The 18,639-nt window shown below is 46.0% G+C and overlaps 1 protein-coding gene across 1 annotated transcript in view; it reads left to right on the forward strand.

Annotated features, from left to right (window-relative positions):
- The first annotated feature begins 1,725 nt into the window (after window positions 1–1,725).
- Cracr2a (calcium release activated channel regulator 2A) overlaps window positions 1,726–18,639 on the forward strand; it is a 73,356-nt gene continuing 56,442 nt past the window's right edge. The window contains exons 1-5 of the mRNA XM_052720421.1: window positions 1,726–1,832; window positions 5,717–5,966; window positions 11,779–11,890; window positions 13,016–13,199; window positions 16,111–16,257. Coding sequence (XP_052576381.1) covers window positions 5,751–5,966; window positions 11,779–11,890; window positions 13,016–13,199; window positions 16,111–16,257 — 659 coding nt within the window. The 5' untranslated portion in view covers window positions 1,726–1,832; window positions 5,717–5,750. The remainder of the gene's footprint in view (window positions 1,833–5,716; window positions 5,967–11,778; window positions 11,891–13,015; window positions 13,200–16,110; window positions 16,258–18,639) is intronic.

An 18,639-nucleotide genomic window follows, 5' to 3' on the forward strand; every position in this document is an offset into this window, starting at 1 on the left:
CCTGGCATGGGATTGTAGAAGCCTAGCCTGAGAGGGCTATTTACAGGCGGGTGTTTTCAAGGGGGGATGTGCCCAGGAGAGTCCAGTAAGAGGGAGGGGAGCAGGCTGCAGAGGGGGAGAAGCCAAAGCAAGAACTGAGGCAAGGTTCCAGCCTCTGGTCCTGCCCAGTGTTTGGGAGTACAACTCACAACTCAGCCGTTGCCCTCGCCGAGACAAGGGTACTGGCCTTTCACCTCCCCACCCCAGGTCAGTCACCGGTTGAAAGCTATTTAGAAGCGTTGAGGAAACTTTCAGACATTTTTGGCTCTGCCTCTGTGAACTAAATAACTCCAGTAGCCGGAGTCGGCTTTATAAGAAGCACAGGTGCAGGCAATGAGAAGCCAGAGCACCCAGGAGCCTGGCAATGGTGCACAAACATTTCAGAGTGTCTGAGTGGAGCACCAATCATGGCACATCCGTTACTATTGGTCTGGGACCTTAACCTTGATTAGCTCCACCACACTGGTGTAAATCCCTGCAAAGCCATGGTTGTATGCATGGTCCTCGTCTATGCAGCAGAGACAGTGTGACTTTCCTTGTTTACATCACAGCATGTTTGCAAAATCAAAAGACAGGGTATGTAGAATCCTGTTGACAAGATGTTATGCAAAGCCAGGAGCTGAGAGTGCCTTTCCCTCGTCGACCTGGAGTATGCATTAGCACTCAGGCCTCTCCGAGCTCCTGTCTCACAGGCATCAGAGCTGACAGCCTTTGAAAAGAGCTTGTTCACATTAGGAAGAAAGCGGCCACTCTTCTAATGTTGATAAATTTTGCAGCAGTTTCTTTAATATATACCAGCTGCCTTGAAACACATCTAATTAAGCAGCTGATAGCTTACTGGGACTGCACTTGGCTTTGATGTGCTCATCAGTGTTGGGGAGGAAGTATTGGGAAGCTAATCATAATAGGACTTAGCTCTTATAAAATGCCTTTTATCTTCAAAGTGGTTTACAACCACTAATTATTAGAGGAATTAGGGTGACTAGCAACCATCTTGGTGAGACCTGAAGCCATTAGCAAGGGCCTTTAATGTATCTTATAATAGATCAGGGGAGTGTGGAGGGGGGTGTTTAATAACAGCTGTCCGAACCTGGAAGAATTATTTCATAGAGGTAAGACAGCTGTTCTCTGTCTCCCTGGAGGCTAGAAAATGGAAATTGGACCTAATTTGAGGAGAAAGGATGCTGACTGGAGGATTGCATAAGCTACAGCAGACTGCCAGAGGGAATCTGGGCTTATCAAAGGTGCTTGCATACACCTGACCCTTTTGGGGGGCTTGTCCTCTTCCTGGTGGTCTGGTGTGGGTGAGGCCACTTCCCCTTGTTCCGCCCAGCTGGCAAGTCTGTGCTAGATTCATGAACCTTGACTTTTTTCTTCATGTGCTTGCTCTCTTCTCCTCTTCCTCTCTCATATGAGAGAGAGAGAGGGAAAGTAATGAAAGCACATGAAGATATATATGATGAATGAGAAACTGAGAAATAAGAAACGTTCCCCCCATAGTCTGGGCATGTCTTAACACTTGGTCCCCAGTTGGTGGCACTATTTGGGAGGTTTAGGAAGAACAGTCTTGCTGAAGGAAGTATGTCACTTTGAGATTAACAAGCCTTAGTCACTTCTGGTTCTCTCTCTCTCTCTCTCTCTCTCTCTCTCTCTCTCTCTCTCTCTCTCTCTCTCTCTCTCTGCTTTGTGCTTGTAGTTCGGGATCTGAGCTCTCAGCACCTCACTCCAGCTGCCGCCCCTGCCTCTTGCTCTCTCGCCTCCCTACCATGGTGGATTCCTGTCCCTCTGAAATCGTAAGTGAAAACAAACTCTCCCTTCTGTAAGTTGCCTTGGTCATGGCATTCTATCCCAGCAACAGGGAAAAAGTCACTAATGGATAGGCTATTATATGTGTGTATACATATTTATACATATATATGTTTCATTAGTTTGGCTTGCTGAAATACAACTGAGGTGGAGGAAGCCAGTTTGATTTCAACAACAACAATAGTGGTAATGATAACAGGTAGTTGCCCAGGGACAGCTGCAGCGGAGGGAGATGCTGTTTTCTTATGGGAAAGAGATCAGCTTGTCAGGTCCCCCAAACAAATGCAGATATGTATCTAATATCTTCTCTCCCTTGATAATTTTTATTCCCAGCTCTGCTTGCCCTGTCTCTTGCATTTTACAGGTGGGAAAAGGGAATTGTGAAAATGTCACCTAACTCATTTTGTGTCCCACAGCTAGGCAGTGATGGAGGCAGGATTTGAACCTGGGGCAACTTGGCTCTCCCCATTCTGCCTCACAGAAGCTCAAGTGTGATGGTCACTTCATCCTTCCTTCTCTCCCGAGTGAGAGCAGGGGGTGTGTATGCTGAGTTGATTGTTTGGCAAGAACTGCCCCATTTCAGCCCTGCCAGCTCTGAGCTAATCTCTGAGAGTTTGGGGTCCCACTGCACATGGGGTTCTCCTCCTACTGAGACCTGGATAGTTCAAGAGATTTGAATGGCTCCCAGGGATGCTTTGGGGCTTTGATCTTCTAGCTGCTGGCTGCAGAAGGGATTCAAGGGGAATCCATGTGACTTAGTGGCCACCTTCAAGTTGGCAGCAGGTATAGTGAGGAGAGAAGTAGCAGCTGAAATCAGATTAAGGCAGAAATTCACTTTAAACCCTCAGGAGAGATTTAGGTTTGATCTACAAACTTTCTGATTGCACACTTAAGCTGCTAGAATTACTCTGGATGACTGGGAAATCTTCCTAGGAATGTTTAAGGACTGGATAATTTCCATCTGCATGTAAAGTGTTTTTGTGGAATTATTCTGGAGGAAAAGAGTGGTTTAGCCACAGACAGGTATGACGTATGTTCATCTGAGGGATGTAGCTCAGTGATGGAGTGGGCTTAGCATGGCATGGTCCGGGGGTTGGTCTTCAGTTAGGAGGAAAGAAGGAAGGAGGGAGGGAGGCAGGCAGGCAGGCTATAAGGAGGATGGAACTTAGCCTGTCTTTTTTGTGACTGTACTGTCTTTTGGTCTAAATGGAAAATATTTTAATTAAAAATATTACTATTGTATATGCATGTGTGTGTGTACAAATACCACTGTATGAGTGCAAAGGTCAGAGGACAAATTTATGGAGCCAGTTCTCCCCTTTTATCTTTACCTGGGTCCTGGGAATTGAACTTGGGTCACCAGACTTGCCTGGCAAGTGCATTTACCTGCTGAGCCATCTCACCAACCCCTCTAACAGCAAATCTTGGAGACAAGAACCCAGTCTATCCCCAAGGTTAAGGCTTCCTTGGGCTCTCTCCAGGTACTGAGCTCAGTACAGGGATTCCACTTTGCTTTGAGATGTTTTATCCCCCACTGCCCTGGGAAAACTCACCCAAGCTGTGCAAAGATTTCAGATCAATCCAGGGGCCTCAGGGGAAAGGAAAGAAGGTTGGATGCCGTAGATAAGTGGCCTTTCCCAAGAGCTCTGCCCTACTTCTGTGTGTTTAGGGTAGCAATTCTCAACCTTGGGGTCAAATATCAAATATCCTGCACATCAGATATTCATTACAATTCATAACAGTAGCAGAATTACAGTTATGAAGTAGCCATGAAATAATTTTATAGTTGGGGGTCACCACAACATGAGGAACTGTAGTGTTGCAGCATTAGGAAGGTTGAGAACCACTGGTTTATGGTTTGCTTAGCTCCCTGCACAGTCTGGAAGTTTCCACAGGGAAATTGCTTAATTGAATTTCAAAGGAAGAATCACAGTTAAATACAATAGCCTGGGGGCTAGTGGTCCAGAGCACCAGCTGCTCTGCCAGAGGACCCAGGTTCCGTTCCCAGTGTCAGCTCACAACCATCTGTAACTTCAGTTCTAGGGGATCCAATGCCCTCTTCTGGCCTCTATAGGTACTGCACACATGGGGTGTACAGACATACATGCAAACAACCGTACACATAAAATTATGTATGCATATATATAAGCAATAGACTAAGCTATATTGATTAGGCCTAGGGAGACAGAAGAAGGTAGTGGCCCCAACACAACAATAATTCCTCATCTTCCTCTTCCTTCTCAATACACTCATTGAGTTATTGACATACGATAAGCTGCATGACTTTGAAGTCTGTAGCTTGATAAATTTTGACATAGATTTGTGTGCATATGTGTGTGTGTGTGTGTGTGTGTGTGTGTGTGTGTGTATGAATGAATGCTGTCAGTCTTCCATATGTTGGGGTTCTACATCCAACTAAACATGGGAAGTATTAAAGACTATGTGTGTACTGAGCAGGCATAAGCTTTTTCCTCTAGACTCTATAGTTTAAGAACTGTTTACATAACACTTAAACTATAGCAGACATTATAAGCCTTCTCTAGATGGCATATGGTAGGAGAGAGATGTGGTGACACACATCTGTGACCCCAGCACATGGGAGACTGAGGCAGGAGGATCACAAATATGAGGTTGGCTTGGGTTACACCATGAGGCTCTGTCTCTAAATAAATAAATAAAATATATGGTAGAATATGTATAGGTTATATAAAAATACAGCCCATTTTGTATAAGGAATTTAAGCACTCAGATTTTTTAGCAGGGTGAGGAGTCTGGAGCGATCCCTCAGGGATACTGAGAGACCACTAGGGATCAATGAATAAGTTAATAGATCTGTGAGTCTACCATGTACTCACATGTCACACTCAGGAAATGAAGGTAAGGATCCTATCTGTCTGTATCCTGTCTGTATCTCTTCTTTCTCATCTTCCCTCACCCCATATCACCTTTCTGTCATGGTTGTTTCCAGTTTCCAGAAATGTGATCAAATGCAATAATAAACTTGGACAAAAACTGTAAACAAATTTATGTAAGTGGAATCGTGATCAAATGCAATAATAAACTTGGACAAAAACTGTAAACAAATTTATGTAAGTGGAATCAGGTGACACGTATTCTTCCTTGCTTCTTGTGTTTGTGTGATTATTTTGAAATTTATCCATTTTTGTTACTCAAGATCCTGTTCATTCCCTATTTGTGCAGAGTAGCTTCTGTTGTGTTTACACACTACAATTTGCCCATTTTCAGGTTCCTCGTGGCTTTACCCAGCATGTCCACATAGAGGATGATTAGGACCACGGGCCTGAGTGCAGGTGTCTGAGATGGTCTGCACTTGGCTATGCTGGGGGAGGAGGTCTTTTGCTCCACCCCTTGGTGTCTCTATAAATACCCTGGGGCAGAGACAGTTGAGCCCGTTGGAAAAGGTTCCAGGCCCTCTCGAGGCTGTCCTTTATTTTCTATCTATTTATCTCCCCAATATAAATCCTTCTATCTAATATTTCCTGCTGCTCACACTCAAGGAAACTGTGGGAAGCTGTGGGTTTGGTGGGTAGACGCCCCACACGTATCCATTTGTCTCCTTTGGTGTTGGGTGGCTATTTAAGTTGGGAGAGTGTAGGGCACCCTCTAGCTCATCTCCTTTCATGTGTTCCTTCCCTTCCCTTGATTCTCTCTCATTTGACAGACTGGCTGATCTAACAGCTTTTCCTGTAAATCCCACTGGTCCTGAGCCCTGATAATTAAGAGTCCGTTGCTAAGAGATGTCAGGACGTGCTAGTGACCAGCTCTGGAACCCGTTTTTCTCCTTTCCTGCTCTTTTTCTGTCTTGCTCCACCCTGGTCACACACTTCATTTTCCCATCTCCCCTGCTCAGGTTCTGAAAATCCACAAAGAAATCCACAGGTCTGATGGCCACGCCCAAGGAAAGGGGAGACTCCAGCTCCCAGATACCAGGCCCTGGGTGGCAGAAAAATGGAACCTGTGTGGAGCAGCCGGACCACCCGGAGAGGCTGGAGGTGGAGGAGCAAGTGCCAGACCGGAGTGTTGTGTGGAGGAAAGCACAGGAATTCTTCCAGACATGTGACTCCGAAGGCAAGGGCTTCATCGCCAGGACGGACATGCAGGTGAGAGGGGTCCCCACCCTGAGCTTCACATGGGCCACCTGCCAGAAGCAACCTCTTTCCAGAAAAGGCCTTTGCTCTGGAGCCGCTGCCAGCATATGCTGTGTGGGGAACCTGGTATCTGTTCATTCAATGGCCCTTACCACAAGACTATAGGACCTGGTGGTAGTCACATGATGGACTTAGTATACCATAGGAGTCTGAGGATGTGACCCCCGAGAGAGTGCTTGTCTAGCTAGCATTGGTGAACCCCAAGTTTAATCTCTAGCACCACATAAATCTACATAAATGGGGTGTGATGGCACATACCTGTAAACTCAGCTACTGAGGAGGCTGAGGCAGAACTGTTGGTTCAAAGCCAGGGAGTAACTCAGTGAGATCTTGTCTCAAAAAAAAAATTAAAAGGAGGTGGGGATGTATTTCAATATTAGAACTTATCTAGCATCTCAAAGGCTGTAGGTTCAAGTCTCAGTACTGAAAAAATTTAAATTTTATGCAATTTTTTGTGTGTCACTATGATTCTTCGTTTTTTTTTCTAGCCACTTAAAAATGTAAAAGCCATTCTGTTGTTGGTTGGTCTTTGGTCTTTTGGGGGGCCCACCACCCAGCTCCCAAATAAATCTCACAGGGAGGCTTATTCTTAGTTATAAACACCCAGCCTCGGCTTGACTTGTTTCTTGCCAGATTTTCTTAATTTTAAATTATACATCTACCTTTTGCCTCTGGGCTTCTCCTGTTCTCTCTAAATCTTACTGTTACTCCATGGCTTGCTGTGTTGCTGGGTGGCTGGCTCCTCCTTCTCTGGCTCCTCCTTTTTTCTTCCCAGATTTCTCTCTATATATATTCTCTCTGCCTGCCAGCCCTGCCTATCCTTTCTCCTGCCTTGCTATTGGCCGTTCAGTCCTTTATTAGACCATCAGGTGTTTTAGACAGGCATAGTAACACAGCTTCACAGAGTTAAACAAATGCAACATAAACAAAAGTAACACCTTGAAATAATATTCTGCGTTTTCTTCTTTTTGTCTAAATAAAAATAAAGGTTTTAATTTTAACATAGTAAAACTATGTAAAACAAAACAGTTATCAAGTAAAAATTACATTTACAATATTCTGTCCATTTGTAGTTAGCACATTCAGAAAAAATAATGTATTATCTATCCTATCTTAGTGAATCAAAAATTATACACCTAATTCCTTTCTATCATAACTAAGGAAAACTGCAACTATAACTATTTAGCCTTCAACTCCATCAAGGACCCAGAAGGATATAATATAACCTAACAACAGAGACATTTGGCTGCCTGGACAGTCACCCAGAGTTCCTCTGCAACATTGGGGCGTCCATTTTCAGCCTACAGGCCCAGAATATCTGGCAAACTTTTTAGTGAAGTGGAATTTTTAAGGACTGTCCTGCCTTGTATTGGCAAAGTTCATCAGTCACTTTTCTCTGTGTCCTGCAGAATATCTGACAGACTCTTCTGCGAAGCAGGAATTTTGAAGGACTATCCTGCCTTATTTGGACAAAGTTCAACAGTTCTTTTTCCTGTGTGTCCTGTCTAGTCTGCATAGCACATTTGTCAGCAGTCAAAGGCAAGAGCAGTTTCTTTGCCCAGTGGCTAACCTTGCCACAATGAAAGCAAACTCCATAAGGAGTTTCTTCAATGCTCATCATCTCTGAAGTAAATTGGTGCTGCCAGGAGCAGATGTGTCTCATTGTCATGAAAACTTTATGTTAGCAAACATTTTAAATGCCATATTCTATAGGTCTTGGAAAGGTTCAAAGACCAGCTGTCTATCTAAAATATATCTCTGTATGATCTGGAAAGCATTCCTAACATATCTACAAATTTGTTATAAATGACTAACCTATGTTTCCTGATTATCCTATATAGTTTATAATAACAGCTTTCAAAAACTAGAATTTTGCCTTATAATTGTAAATAAACTGCATAGGTGCAATAACCTTAAACAAGAATAGAAACATATATATATATATATATATATGTTTTTTTATTTTTTGTTTATATTTTTTTGTTTATATATATATATATAAATAACAAAAATAACCTTAAATTTTTATCAATATACAAAAATCCTTTAAACAAGGGTAGAAACATGTATACAGTGTAACAAAAATAACTTTAAATTTGTATCAATATACTATATCCCCCTAAATGATAACAAACATCCATAACCCACCAAATAACCAAAAGCCTCCCACACCCCTCTTGGGAATGTGGAGGTCATGTTCTCCAAACTGCTTCCTGCTGTCTGTGGATTAAGTACCTTTAGGGTCCCAGAGAGAAAATTTTGAGATAATGACCAGGTCCTGGGAAGACTAGCAGTAACCTTTACTGATAGATGTCACCTGTCAAGGTTCAGGAGGTCTCCCCTGATCAAACCTGATCCATATTAACCCTGAAGGAATCCACAGCCTCTCATCTCCTGTGGGAACCAATCTCCAAAGCATTTTTGATTTTAATTTGACAAATATATTTTTTGACTTTTTAAAAGTTAAGGCATTCCTAAAGTATACAGGCTGATTTATTTCAACAGTCCTTCTTTCAATTCCAGGTCTCTTTGAAGCTGTCTTTTGCTTTTGAACAATCAAAAAATTCAAAATCAACACAATGAACATACAGGATCCAGACTTCCTGTGTATTTCCCATCTTACGTGGCTTTTTTCTTTTATATTACTTTTACTCTCTCTTTAAAGACTTTATTATTATTTTTAAACTATTCATTTCTTTCTAAGAATATATCCTTTTCCTTTTCTTAAGCCTATGCACATTGTTAAACACTGTAGCCTGTTTAGAGTTTTATTTCATTTTTTTTTCCATCTAGACCTCTTTTACTGCCTATCTTTTAGCCTTCTTTGACTGCGTGAGCAAATCTTTAAACTGCTAACCTACACCTGAAACTTCCACAAGCTCTTAGTTGGTTCTACCCACTTCTCCAGTCCTGAAAGCCAAGCCTAAAGCTCACAGTCTGGTCAGAGGTTCTGAACTGCATTAAACCTTCTTACCTATGGAATGTCAGTACCTGAGCTGCCCAGGCATTTTTTTTTTTTAACTTAGCTTGCCATTTTTATTTAGCTGCTGCCCTGCTAGCAGCGCCTCTTAAAGGAGCCATGTCCTTTTTCTTTTTCTTTTACTTTTTTTTTTTTCAGCTCTCTCAGGCACTATGGAAATTCGAGCCCCATGTTGGTACACCAAAATGTTGTTGGTTGGTCTTTGACCTTTTGGGGGGCCCACCACCCAGGTCCCAAATCACACACAGAGGCTTATTCTTAGTTCTAAACACCTGGCCTTACCATTCTTTCTTCACTGACCATACAAAACCAGGCAGTGACAGGTTTAGCATTAGGAGTATCATACAATGTAGGACAGTCCTACATTGTTCCCCTACCCCCTTGACCCCCTCAACTTCTCCTGAGAATGAAATGGTCCATTCTCAGACGTTGAGAAGGCCCTGTCTATACCAACCGACCTACTAAAGTCAAGCACATGGCAGTCTGTCATGGGATGGAGACAGATAGAGCTTCAGCTATCCTAATGATGCTCAGAATAGCTGAGCTATACCATAGGCAAGAAACAGGTCTGATCAGGCTGCTGTGGACACCCAAAGGAAGAGGGTGTGTGCACTTCTGGCCTTAAACATGGCTCTCCTCCAGCTGCTTCTCCTATGTGAGTGTCATTTGAGTGAAACTGTAACCACGCGCTTGGGGAAGGTGGTTGAGCTTGAGTCTGGAGACTCCTCCCTGATTCACACTACCTACAAACTTGGTATGGCACCTGTGTGTTCATGTACACACATGTGTAGAGGACGAAAGGCCGGTTGAGGGTCCCTCTGACCTTTAGAGTTTCCTTCCTGATCTTTCCAGCTAAAGTATAATGGAAGCTATTAATGTTCTGCCAGATCCAGCAACCTGAAGCTGACTAGGGAGGGAGGAAATCTAATCCCAAAGAAAGCCTTGGGATCCGACTGTGGTGGGAGCCAAGGAGGTTTCATCCTACCTCCAGGGGGAACATCTCTCATTTCCAGTGGAGCCAATAAGCTTCCTACTTGCAAACTCAACACTCTCCCACCCTGAATTCTCTCCCTGCGTTCTTGCCACAGCTGGTTTATGGGCGGTTGATGTCTGCTATGCCGTTGAGTTTCTAGAGTCCTTGCATACACTTTCCCTCTCTTTTCCTTTCTTGAAAAAACCCATTCATATTTAATTCAGTTCTTCCAAATGGCTTTCCCATTAGCCTGCCTTCCCACTTGGTAATGTGTCCTAAATGCCACCGTTAATGCACAGACCAGCCAAATGATGCTTTATAGCTCATCAGCTAAAAGACTGTGAACAAGCGCTCCCTCCAGGTTGTCATGGGCTGTCCCACCTGCCGACTCTAGCTGTCCACATGTGTGCCCACTTTCCTTCTTACAAAGCCCTGTGTGTGCTAGCTAATGCTGTCAGCCACTTGCACAGGAGGAGTTCGTGCAGCTGGCCCTTGGGTTCCTGAGGAGAAGGAGGGCCAGCCGAGAGCTAACGAAGTCTCTTGGGGATCCTCACTTGGAGATGGATTGTTAGGTACAGGAGGACTCTTGCTCTGGCCTGGGGCCATTTCGCACCAGACAGACAGATGCCAGAGGGAAGTGTGGACAGCTCGGCTACCTCATTCCTCATGCTGACAGTGTGTGCAGGCTCTGAACCTCCAGGGCCCTCCCCAGTGACCTACCTTCCCCAGCTAGACCCCACAACCTCCTATAACAACACCATCAGTTGAGGGACTAAGTGTTCGATCCCTTGAACTTGTGGGGGGACATTTCACGTTCAAATCAGAGTGGGACACTGTATGTGGGGGTCACTTTGCAGTTAGGAGGGGCCTTATCCAGCATCCTCAGAGCTAAGGAACCAAATATGTCCACAACTACTTACAAGAATAGCATTGAGTCCCTGGGACAGAAGGCCGCCACTAAGGAAGACCCACATAATAGGGAAGGTAGCATGGCTCAGGAAAGGGGGTACTCAGAGGAAAAGACCAGGGTGCGCACGGTGGCTCCATGAGCCTTTGTCCTTCCTTCTCTCTGTCTTTCCTACTACTATTTATTTATTTATTTATTTATTTATTTATTTATTTATTTATTTATTTATATGCTAAGGGTCAAACCTGGGGCCTTATGCAGGCTATATAAGTTCTCTACAATTCAGCTACATCCTCAGCCTGTTTTTACTTTTGGTTTTGAAACACAAGTCTCACCAAGTTACCAAGGCTAGTCTTGAACTTGGCATCCTCCTGCCTCAACCTTCCAAGTAGCTAGGATTACAGACCTGTGCCACCAGGCCCTACTCCCTCTCCTGCTTTGATTGAGAGGTTTCCAGATGCCAATGTTGTGTCCTAGGCATCTGTGGTGCCACTTAGCTTCAGAACACCACATCCTGAATCTACCTAGAGCTATTCAGTCCCATACAGCATTGGTCCTTGACAGTGCTAGGAGTACCAGCTTGGAAGTCAGAGCTGAATTTGACTCCTTGACTATATGACCCTGGGGCTGGCAGTTTACCTTTAAACTTTATCTGTAAAATGGGAATAATAATATCTACCCCAAAGGGGTATCATTAGAATTAAATGAAAATAGAAATTCTTATACATATGTTTCTTTATAAATCATATAGAAAATTGTCTGACCCATTAGTTGGCACCCAACAAAGGGTCTCTGCACTAATATGGAAGGGAGGACAATGTTCAAGGCTTTTGTAGGCCTGAGCCAAGCTCTAGGTCCCCGTGACCATCACTATGCTGACCAGTGTGATCTGGATTGCTTTCAGAGGCTACATCAGGAGCTACCCCTAAGTCTGGAAGAACTGGAGCATGTGTTTGATGCCCTGGATGCTGACGGCAATGGCTTTCTGACCCCAGAGGAGTTCACCGCTGGATTTAGTAAGTTCTGGTGGGTGCTGGGGACCCAGGGCTGGGAGTCTCCCTGAAGCTGTGTAACATATATTCCTGTTCCCTCCACCTCTTTTGGAATCTCTCTGGGGTTTTTCTACTCTTTTGGGGAGGTGCAGTGCAGAGCCGGAGGTTGAGGGGAGTAGACTACTGGCTCTTCTCACATGCCTGCCTTGACTTTTCATACCTCTGTGGCCCTGCACTGTCCCTGCCAGGGCCCCCACATGGGAGCTTGGGCAGGTTTGGCATCAGCAGGAAGCTGTGCCAGGATTTTCAGCCCATATTTCCTGCCTTGATAGACAAAATAAAAGTGTGTGATAACAGGATAGCTCAGCCTAAGTCCAGCTGAGAGGCAGCAGCTACCAGAGAAATTTCTAGGTTTGAATAGCACAGTCAGGCATAAGGTCACTAGCAGGAAAGAGAGCTAAGATCTGGGAGTATGGTAAAGAATCCAGATCCTACCTCTAGATGAGATGAACCAGTAGGCCAGTTTCTCCATCTCTCTGCCTCCTGCAAAGAGCTGTGTAATTTCCTCAGGCATATCAGATGCCTTTCCTGATCTCCTGGAACTTTCCGTTGACTTGAGAGGGTGGGACACATTGCTGTCACGCCAGCCAGTGTGAATATAGAGAAAGTTGCCTATACATGTGCAGTGGTGCTGATGATGGGCATAGCAAGACAGGCTTCTGGAGAGTGATGGAGGGAACATCCTTACCACTTAATGCCCAAACAGGAGAAGATATGCTTTTTTTCTTATTGTTTTTCTTTGGTGATAGTACTTGGAATTAAATCCAGGGCCTTGGTTATGCTAGGCAAATGCTCTACCACTGAGCTGCATCCTCCAAAGACACATGCTGTACATCTAATATTTAGAGATCCACTGAGGAGCCAGCCTGCTTCCCAGGCACTGTCTCCAGGCTCTGGCATCTCTGTCAGAACGCAAATGGAAGATCAAAGAACACAATCTCCAGATTCAGTGTCCATGGATCTTTGCTATAGAGGGATCCCCCTTTTGCTTCTCTAGGGCAAACTTGGCATGATTTCCAGGAAAAGAGGAAGCCAAGTCCTCCCTGGGCTGAGGATGTCTGATTCATATCCTGCCAACTACTCTCCTAGGTCACTTCTTCTTCAGTCAAAATAGCCAAAGTGAGGAAGAGACTGGCAAGCAGGTGGCCCAGCTCCTAGAGGAGAAGGTGTATCAGTCCAGAGAGGGTGAGGATGTGGAAGACATGGACCACGATGAGGAAGCACAGTTCCAGATGCTGATGGATAAACTTGGAGTCCAGAAGGTTTTGGAAGAGTAAGTCTATGTGGACCCCATGCATTCCTTCTCACCTCTCCCGTGCTCCACACCACTTGTTTCTTGTCATCATTGCAGACCTTGGGTCTGCTCACCCTGAAAAGTGTGCTGCATCAGAGATGGCCTGAGTGTGTGTTCATGTAGGGTGGGAATGGTTTAATGACTGGAAAGTCATGCCTTCAGGAAGAGAAGGGCCCAGGGTGGAAAGTGATCCAGCAAGGTCAGTCAGCAGAGAAATGTACTGCTCATAGCAGATCAGTTTAGTCTCAGAGGTAGAAAGGCTGACAAAAGAGTGTGTCGGGCAGCACGGAGCCAGGCTGAGGCCCAGGAGAGAGTCTGGCTGGTGGAGGAGGATGGGTAGGGAGTAAAACTTGCCACCAGCTGCAGGGCAGGAATGTGGGCTGTGAATAAGGCCAGGGTGATGCTCAGGACACAGAGGGTAGGGACATAGGCAGGCATTGGGGAAGCTCATTAGTCAGACTCATGACTCAGCTTCACGAGGCCAGAGCCCAGGTACCACTGCCAGGGACTCCATAAAGCCTTCTGCTGTAAGAAGAGAAGGGAGAGGGCAGTGCCAAGAACAGGCCACTGTCACAAATGGCAGGGACCATCAGGCACCTTCCTGAAGGGCTCTCAAGTCAGTGCTCACTAGATGTCACACTGAGGTGTTGTTTTCTTACTCCTCTGACTCTTTTACTCTTTTGGTCTTTGGGACCCCACCACCCAGCTCTCAAATCACATGGAGTCTTATTCTTTCTTACCAATGCTCGGCTTTAGCTTGGCCTGTTTCTAGCCAGCTTTTTTTAACTTATATTATTCCATCTACCTTTTGCCTCTGGGCTTTTATCTTTCTCTATTTCTGTATATCTTTCCTTTTCTTCTTACTCTGTGGCTGGCTGTGTAGCTGGGTGGCTGGCCCCTTGCATCCTCCTTTCCTCCTTTCCTGGTTCCTTCATCTTCTCTTCCCAGATTTCTCTTCCTATTTGTTCTCTCTGCCACCCATCCCTGCCTATCCTTTCTCCTGCCTTGCTATTGGTCAGTCAGCTCTTTATTAGACCAATCAGGTGTTTTAGACAGGCAAAGTAACACAGCTTCACAGAGTTAAACAATTGCAACATAAAAGAATGCAACACATTTTTGCAGCATTAAACAAGTATTCCACAGCATAAACAAATGTAACCCTTCTATAACTAATATTCCACAACACCAAGGACCACATTAAATGCCTGTGTAGAACTGAGATAAAATGATATGCCTGAAAGATGGTTTCAAGAATGGCTTATAAAGGCCAACAGAGAAGACAGTGACAGTCCCCATCCTCACTGACATGGGCTCACCCTGTAGCCTGCGGGGGCCTGTTCATAATAACATAACCACAGACAAGAAGCACAGCAGGTTGGAATGGCTTCAGAGCTGTCTAATGCTCAACAGAGGGCTTGTGGGTTGTTCTAGAAGCAGAGAGGCAGACTGGTTGACCTCCTTGGACCTCTCTAACCTACACTGCTTGGTAGTCCCACAAGAGGTAGCTTCCAGAAGTGGATACCCAGACACCCAGCTTTTCTTGGAGGCCTAGTGGAATGATTTTGCCAATTAATGATCTGTGACTTGTCATCACAAATTGGAAGATTTGGCCTGTGTTCATTTCTTTCTGTTGCTGTGGCCTAATGACAATAACATAAGGGAAGGAAGATCCACTTTGGTGGCTTCCGAGGGCTTCAGTCCATCATGTCAGGGAAGGCAGGGATGGAGGACTGATGGATAGATGGGTGGGCCGGTGATTGGATGGTCTGTTCGAATAGGCTAGAAGCCAGGAAGGATGGAAATGAAGGACAGAGGGAAGGCAGGAGAGAAGGAAGAGGGGCCAGTGATGATGATACCCTAACCAGATGTGGATTCAGTCAGCAGCAGTTATTTCTGTTGGATTCAGAGAGTCCTATCTGTGCCACGAGAACACTACTGACATGACCCGACCCAACATCCCTTCTGAGCAGTTTCTCAAATAAAGTGTTTACACTGGTCTGAAGGATTTTCTCCTTTATCCTGGGAGTGCCTGGCCCTGCCCTCTGGTCATATTGGCTTTAGGATTTAATGGGGATGAGTCAGATTGGTGCTTCTCATACTTCAATCACAGCTGTAGATATCTGAGTGTAGAAAGGGGGAGAGTGAGGCCCACACACGCAGCTCTCCCCATTCCCCTCTTCACGACAGGGTCATCATGGCCCATCTCTCCCTCCGCTGCTTCTTTGGGTGTGTATTCACCCCCACATGCCTGTTTCTCACGATTCTTGTGGCCTGTCACTGCACCTCTTCCCTGCAGTCTGACTCCCCACTTGTCTGTCTGTGTCTCCTCATCCTTCAGACTCGCTCTTTCCCCTGCCAGTCACTCCCAGTGCCACCTGGCCCCAGTGGGGTGCTGCATATCTGCCTCCTTTCCCAGCGGTGACAATTACATTCTACCACCCATAAGACAGCATGTCCACCTCTCAGCCATGAGGACATCCTTCCCAGGGGTGACAGTCTCCAGCTCTCGGTGTTGGCCTTCACTATTGAGATAATACCGGCAAGCACATTGCCGTGCAAGCTCAATGTGTCCAGTCGGTCATGACCATCACAGAGGAGGGAGGCAGCACAGTGAGAGACCAGCACAGGAGTCATGCGGCTGGGCATGAGCTTGTACTCTGTCCTCGTCCCAGGGAATGGTCTTAGCATGCCACACCTGCCTCCCAGGTCAGAGTGAGGATGGAGGGAGGCAGGGTGTAGAAAACACGGTGTGCCGTAAACTCTTGCTATGGCTATTTTTAAGGTGACTGGAATGATGTTTCCAGCTGTTCACTCCCCTGGCTGGAACCGCTGTATTTCCCCCAGAACCTCATTTACTCACTCCCCGCTAATGTCTCTCCTTCCCTCCCAGTGAAGGTGATGTCAGGCAGCTGTGGTTGCAGCTGAAGAAGGATGAACCCCACTTACTGTCCAACTTCGAAGACCTCCTCGCCACAGTCTTTGCCCAGCTCCAAGAAGCCCATGAGCAGAAGAATGAGCTGGAGTGTGCCCTCAGAAAGTAGGTGCCCATCTCTACGGGGTGTGCACTTGCTCCTGTCTTTCCTATGGGCTCTCACTATAGGATGCTTCCTTGTCACTGTCTCCCAAAGGGGGTCAGAGTGTTGTGGCCAGCATGGCATGTCTGTTTTGCAGTCCCAGCTCACCCTTATTAAGCACCCTCTGTTTGCTAGAAGCTGTTTTAAATACTTTATGTTCATTATCTCATTTGATAGGGACTATCCACCATTACCCACGTTTACAGATGAGAAAATAAAACCCAGAAAGTGACATGCCCAAGAATGCACAGCTTGTAAGTGGTGGAGGCAGGATTCAGAGGTAGACAGCCCAAAGCCCTGGACAGGAAGGAAGAACACCCTACCTGCCTGTAGACAGTAAAGTCCTAGCATTCTGGGCCTCCCCCAGCTCCCGGTATCCCTTGCTTTGTGGAGCCAGTATATCTCTAAGGGGATGGTGAAGAGCCTTCCCCCACTGTAGCCTCCTCTCCCAGTGGTCTCTACGCCATTGCAGTCTGTAAGAAGACAGGACGAAGACCCCCAAGGAACTGCTGCCAACCAAGGGTCAGCAGAGGCGAATGCATCAGAACAGAGGTGGATCCCCTCAGAGAACTAACCTGTGTTCAGGATGCTCTCCTGGCTCCTGGTCATGTAACATGTGTCCACACAGTGAGCTGCATTTGGAAACATGGCATTGACTGTGGAGTAATGAAGGGTGGTCAGTCACCCTAAAGTGGAGGCTGAGAGACCCAAGGCAGAGCAGGCAGAGCTGACATGGACCCTAATAGAACGCCTCACGCCCCTGTGCACTCTTGTTTGAACCCAGATTGACGGACATTCTCTGTGACTCCCCATTGAGCCCTCCCTCTTGCTGGGCACTGCTGCAGAGCACCTGCCTAGTGACATGCTTCTTCCCCAGAGTTACAGAGGAGTCAGGCTGAAATACCCCAGAGGAAGCCCACAGGCTCCTCATTGAGTGTGTGCTGCTGGGTAGATTGCAGTCTACGTACTATGCCACACCTTTTTCTCTGGTGCTTTCCCAAGCCAACTCTCAAAATAACTTGCCGAGAGAAGAGCTAGGTCTAGGGGGAAAGCCTTAGAATGCTGCTTCGGTAAGACTGAGACTAAGTCATGCAGAAGGATACCCAGGTAGACACCTGGAAGATTGTTACTAGCACTTCAGGGCAGCCCACAAGGCTTGAGAGGGAAGGGATGGGAGGCAACTTAAAATCAGTCAGAAGCAGCTTGAATCTTGTTAACTAGCTATGCAACATACACCACGTTACTTAACCTCTCTTGCGTCTCGGCTTCCTTACCTGTAAGACAGACATGGTAGCAGTATCTACCTCACAGAGCTGGATGTGCCAATGGGACCACACTTGTATTTGAACACTGTGAATGTCAAGAGAAGAATAGCTCTTGTCTGCTGTATCTCAGTCTGTTTGGGAATTTGTCTGGCTGAAAGAGAAAGTCTGAGCTTTGCCATCATCCTAAGTGAAGTGTATTCCAGATGTGCCATTGCAAGGCTGCATCTTGACGTGATGCCCGTGAGCACTGTGTATATACCTGAGACACAGGGGCTGGTAGCCAGGATATCTGGGGTGAGCCCTGCAGGGCTTGGCAATCAGCTGGCTGGTACCTTGCTCATGTCTCTTGGTCTCTTTGAACCTCTGTTTTCACATCTGGAAAGTGAGGGGCAAGGATTAGTTTCCTTCCTGACGCCAGCACTGATGTCTTGGTTGAGTGGAGCCATAGCAAGAACAGGTGGCCCCTCGCACACAGGGAGGCGGTCTTTTTGTTCCCTAAGGAGGAGATAGCTTCCTGATGGAGGGGCAGTTGGCCTGCCTGGCTTGTGCTCTCACAGACAGGGCCTCTGCTGGCCCCACTTCTGCAAGAAATGGCAATCCCTGCCATGCAAAGCCTCTTAGCCTCGCATCCATTTGAGAGTGGCCGCAGGAAATGCTCGGGTCCTAATTTAGTAATTGCTTTTAACATTCTTGAGATGAAAGTCGAGGACACTCTTGGCCATATGTTCAAATCCATCTCATTCCCTTCTTGGACATCCTCTGTCCATAGTCTTGCTGGCTGAGGCTGATCGTGGCCAGCTCCTGGGGGAGGATGGTGGCGGCAGGGAGGGACTCTGTGCTGTCTGCCAATCTCACCCAGGGGGACCCTCTGGCTGCAGAACCAGGGATTGTGACCTATGAGAAAGAAGAAATGCAATTTTTCTTTGCAACCTTCACCCACTTATTTGTGTGTTCGACTGAAAGCTAAGTTTCGTAAGCTAACTCATGCTTATGTTTCATGGGACAATGAGATTTTCTATTAGAGACTTATAAAAGTCTCATTATTCTATTAAAAAAAATTGGTCACGCCTTGTCAGTGAG

Source organism: Peromyscus californicus, unplaced genomic scaffold (genome assembly GCF_007827085.1).
Source record: "Peromyscus californicus insignis strain IS unplaced genomic scaffold, ASM782708v3 Scaffold_6__1_contigs__length_162567912, whole genome shotgun sequence".
Lineage (NCBI taxonomy): Eukaryota > Metazoa > Chordata > Mammalia > Rodentia > Cricetidae > Peromyscus > Peromyscus californicus.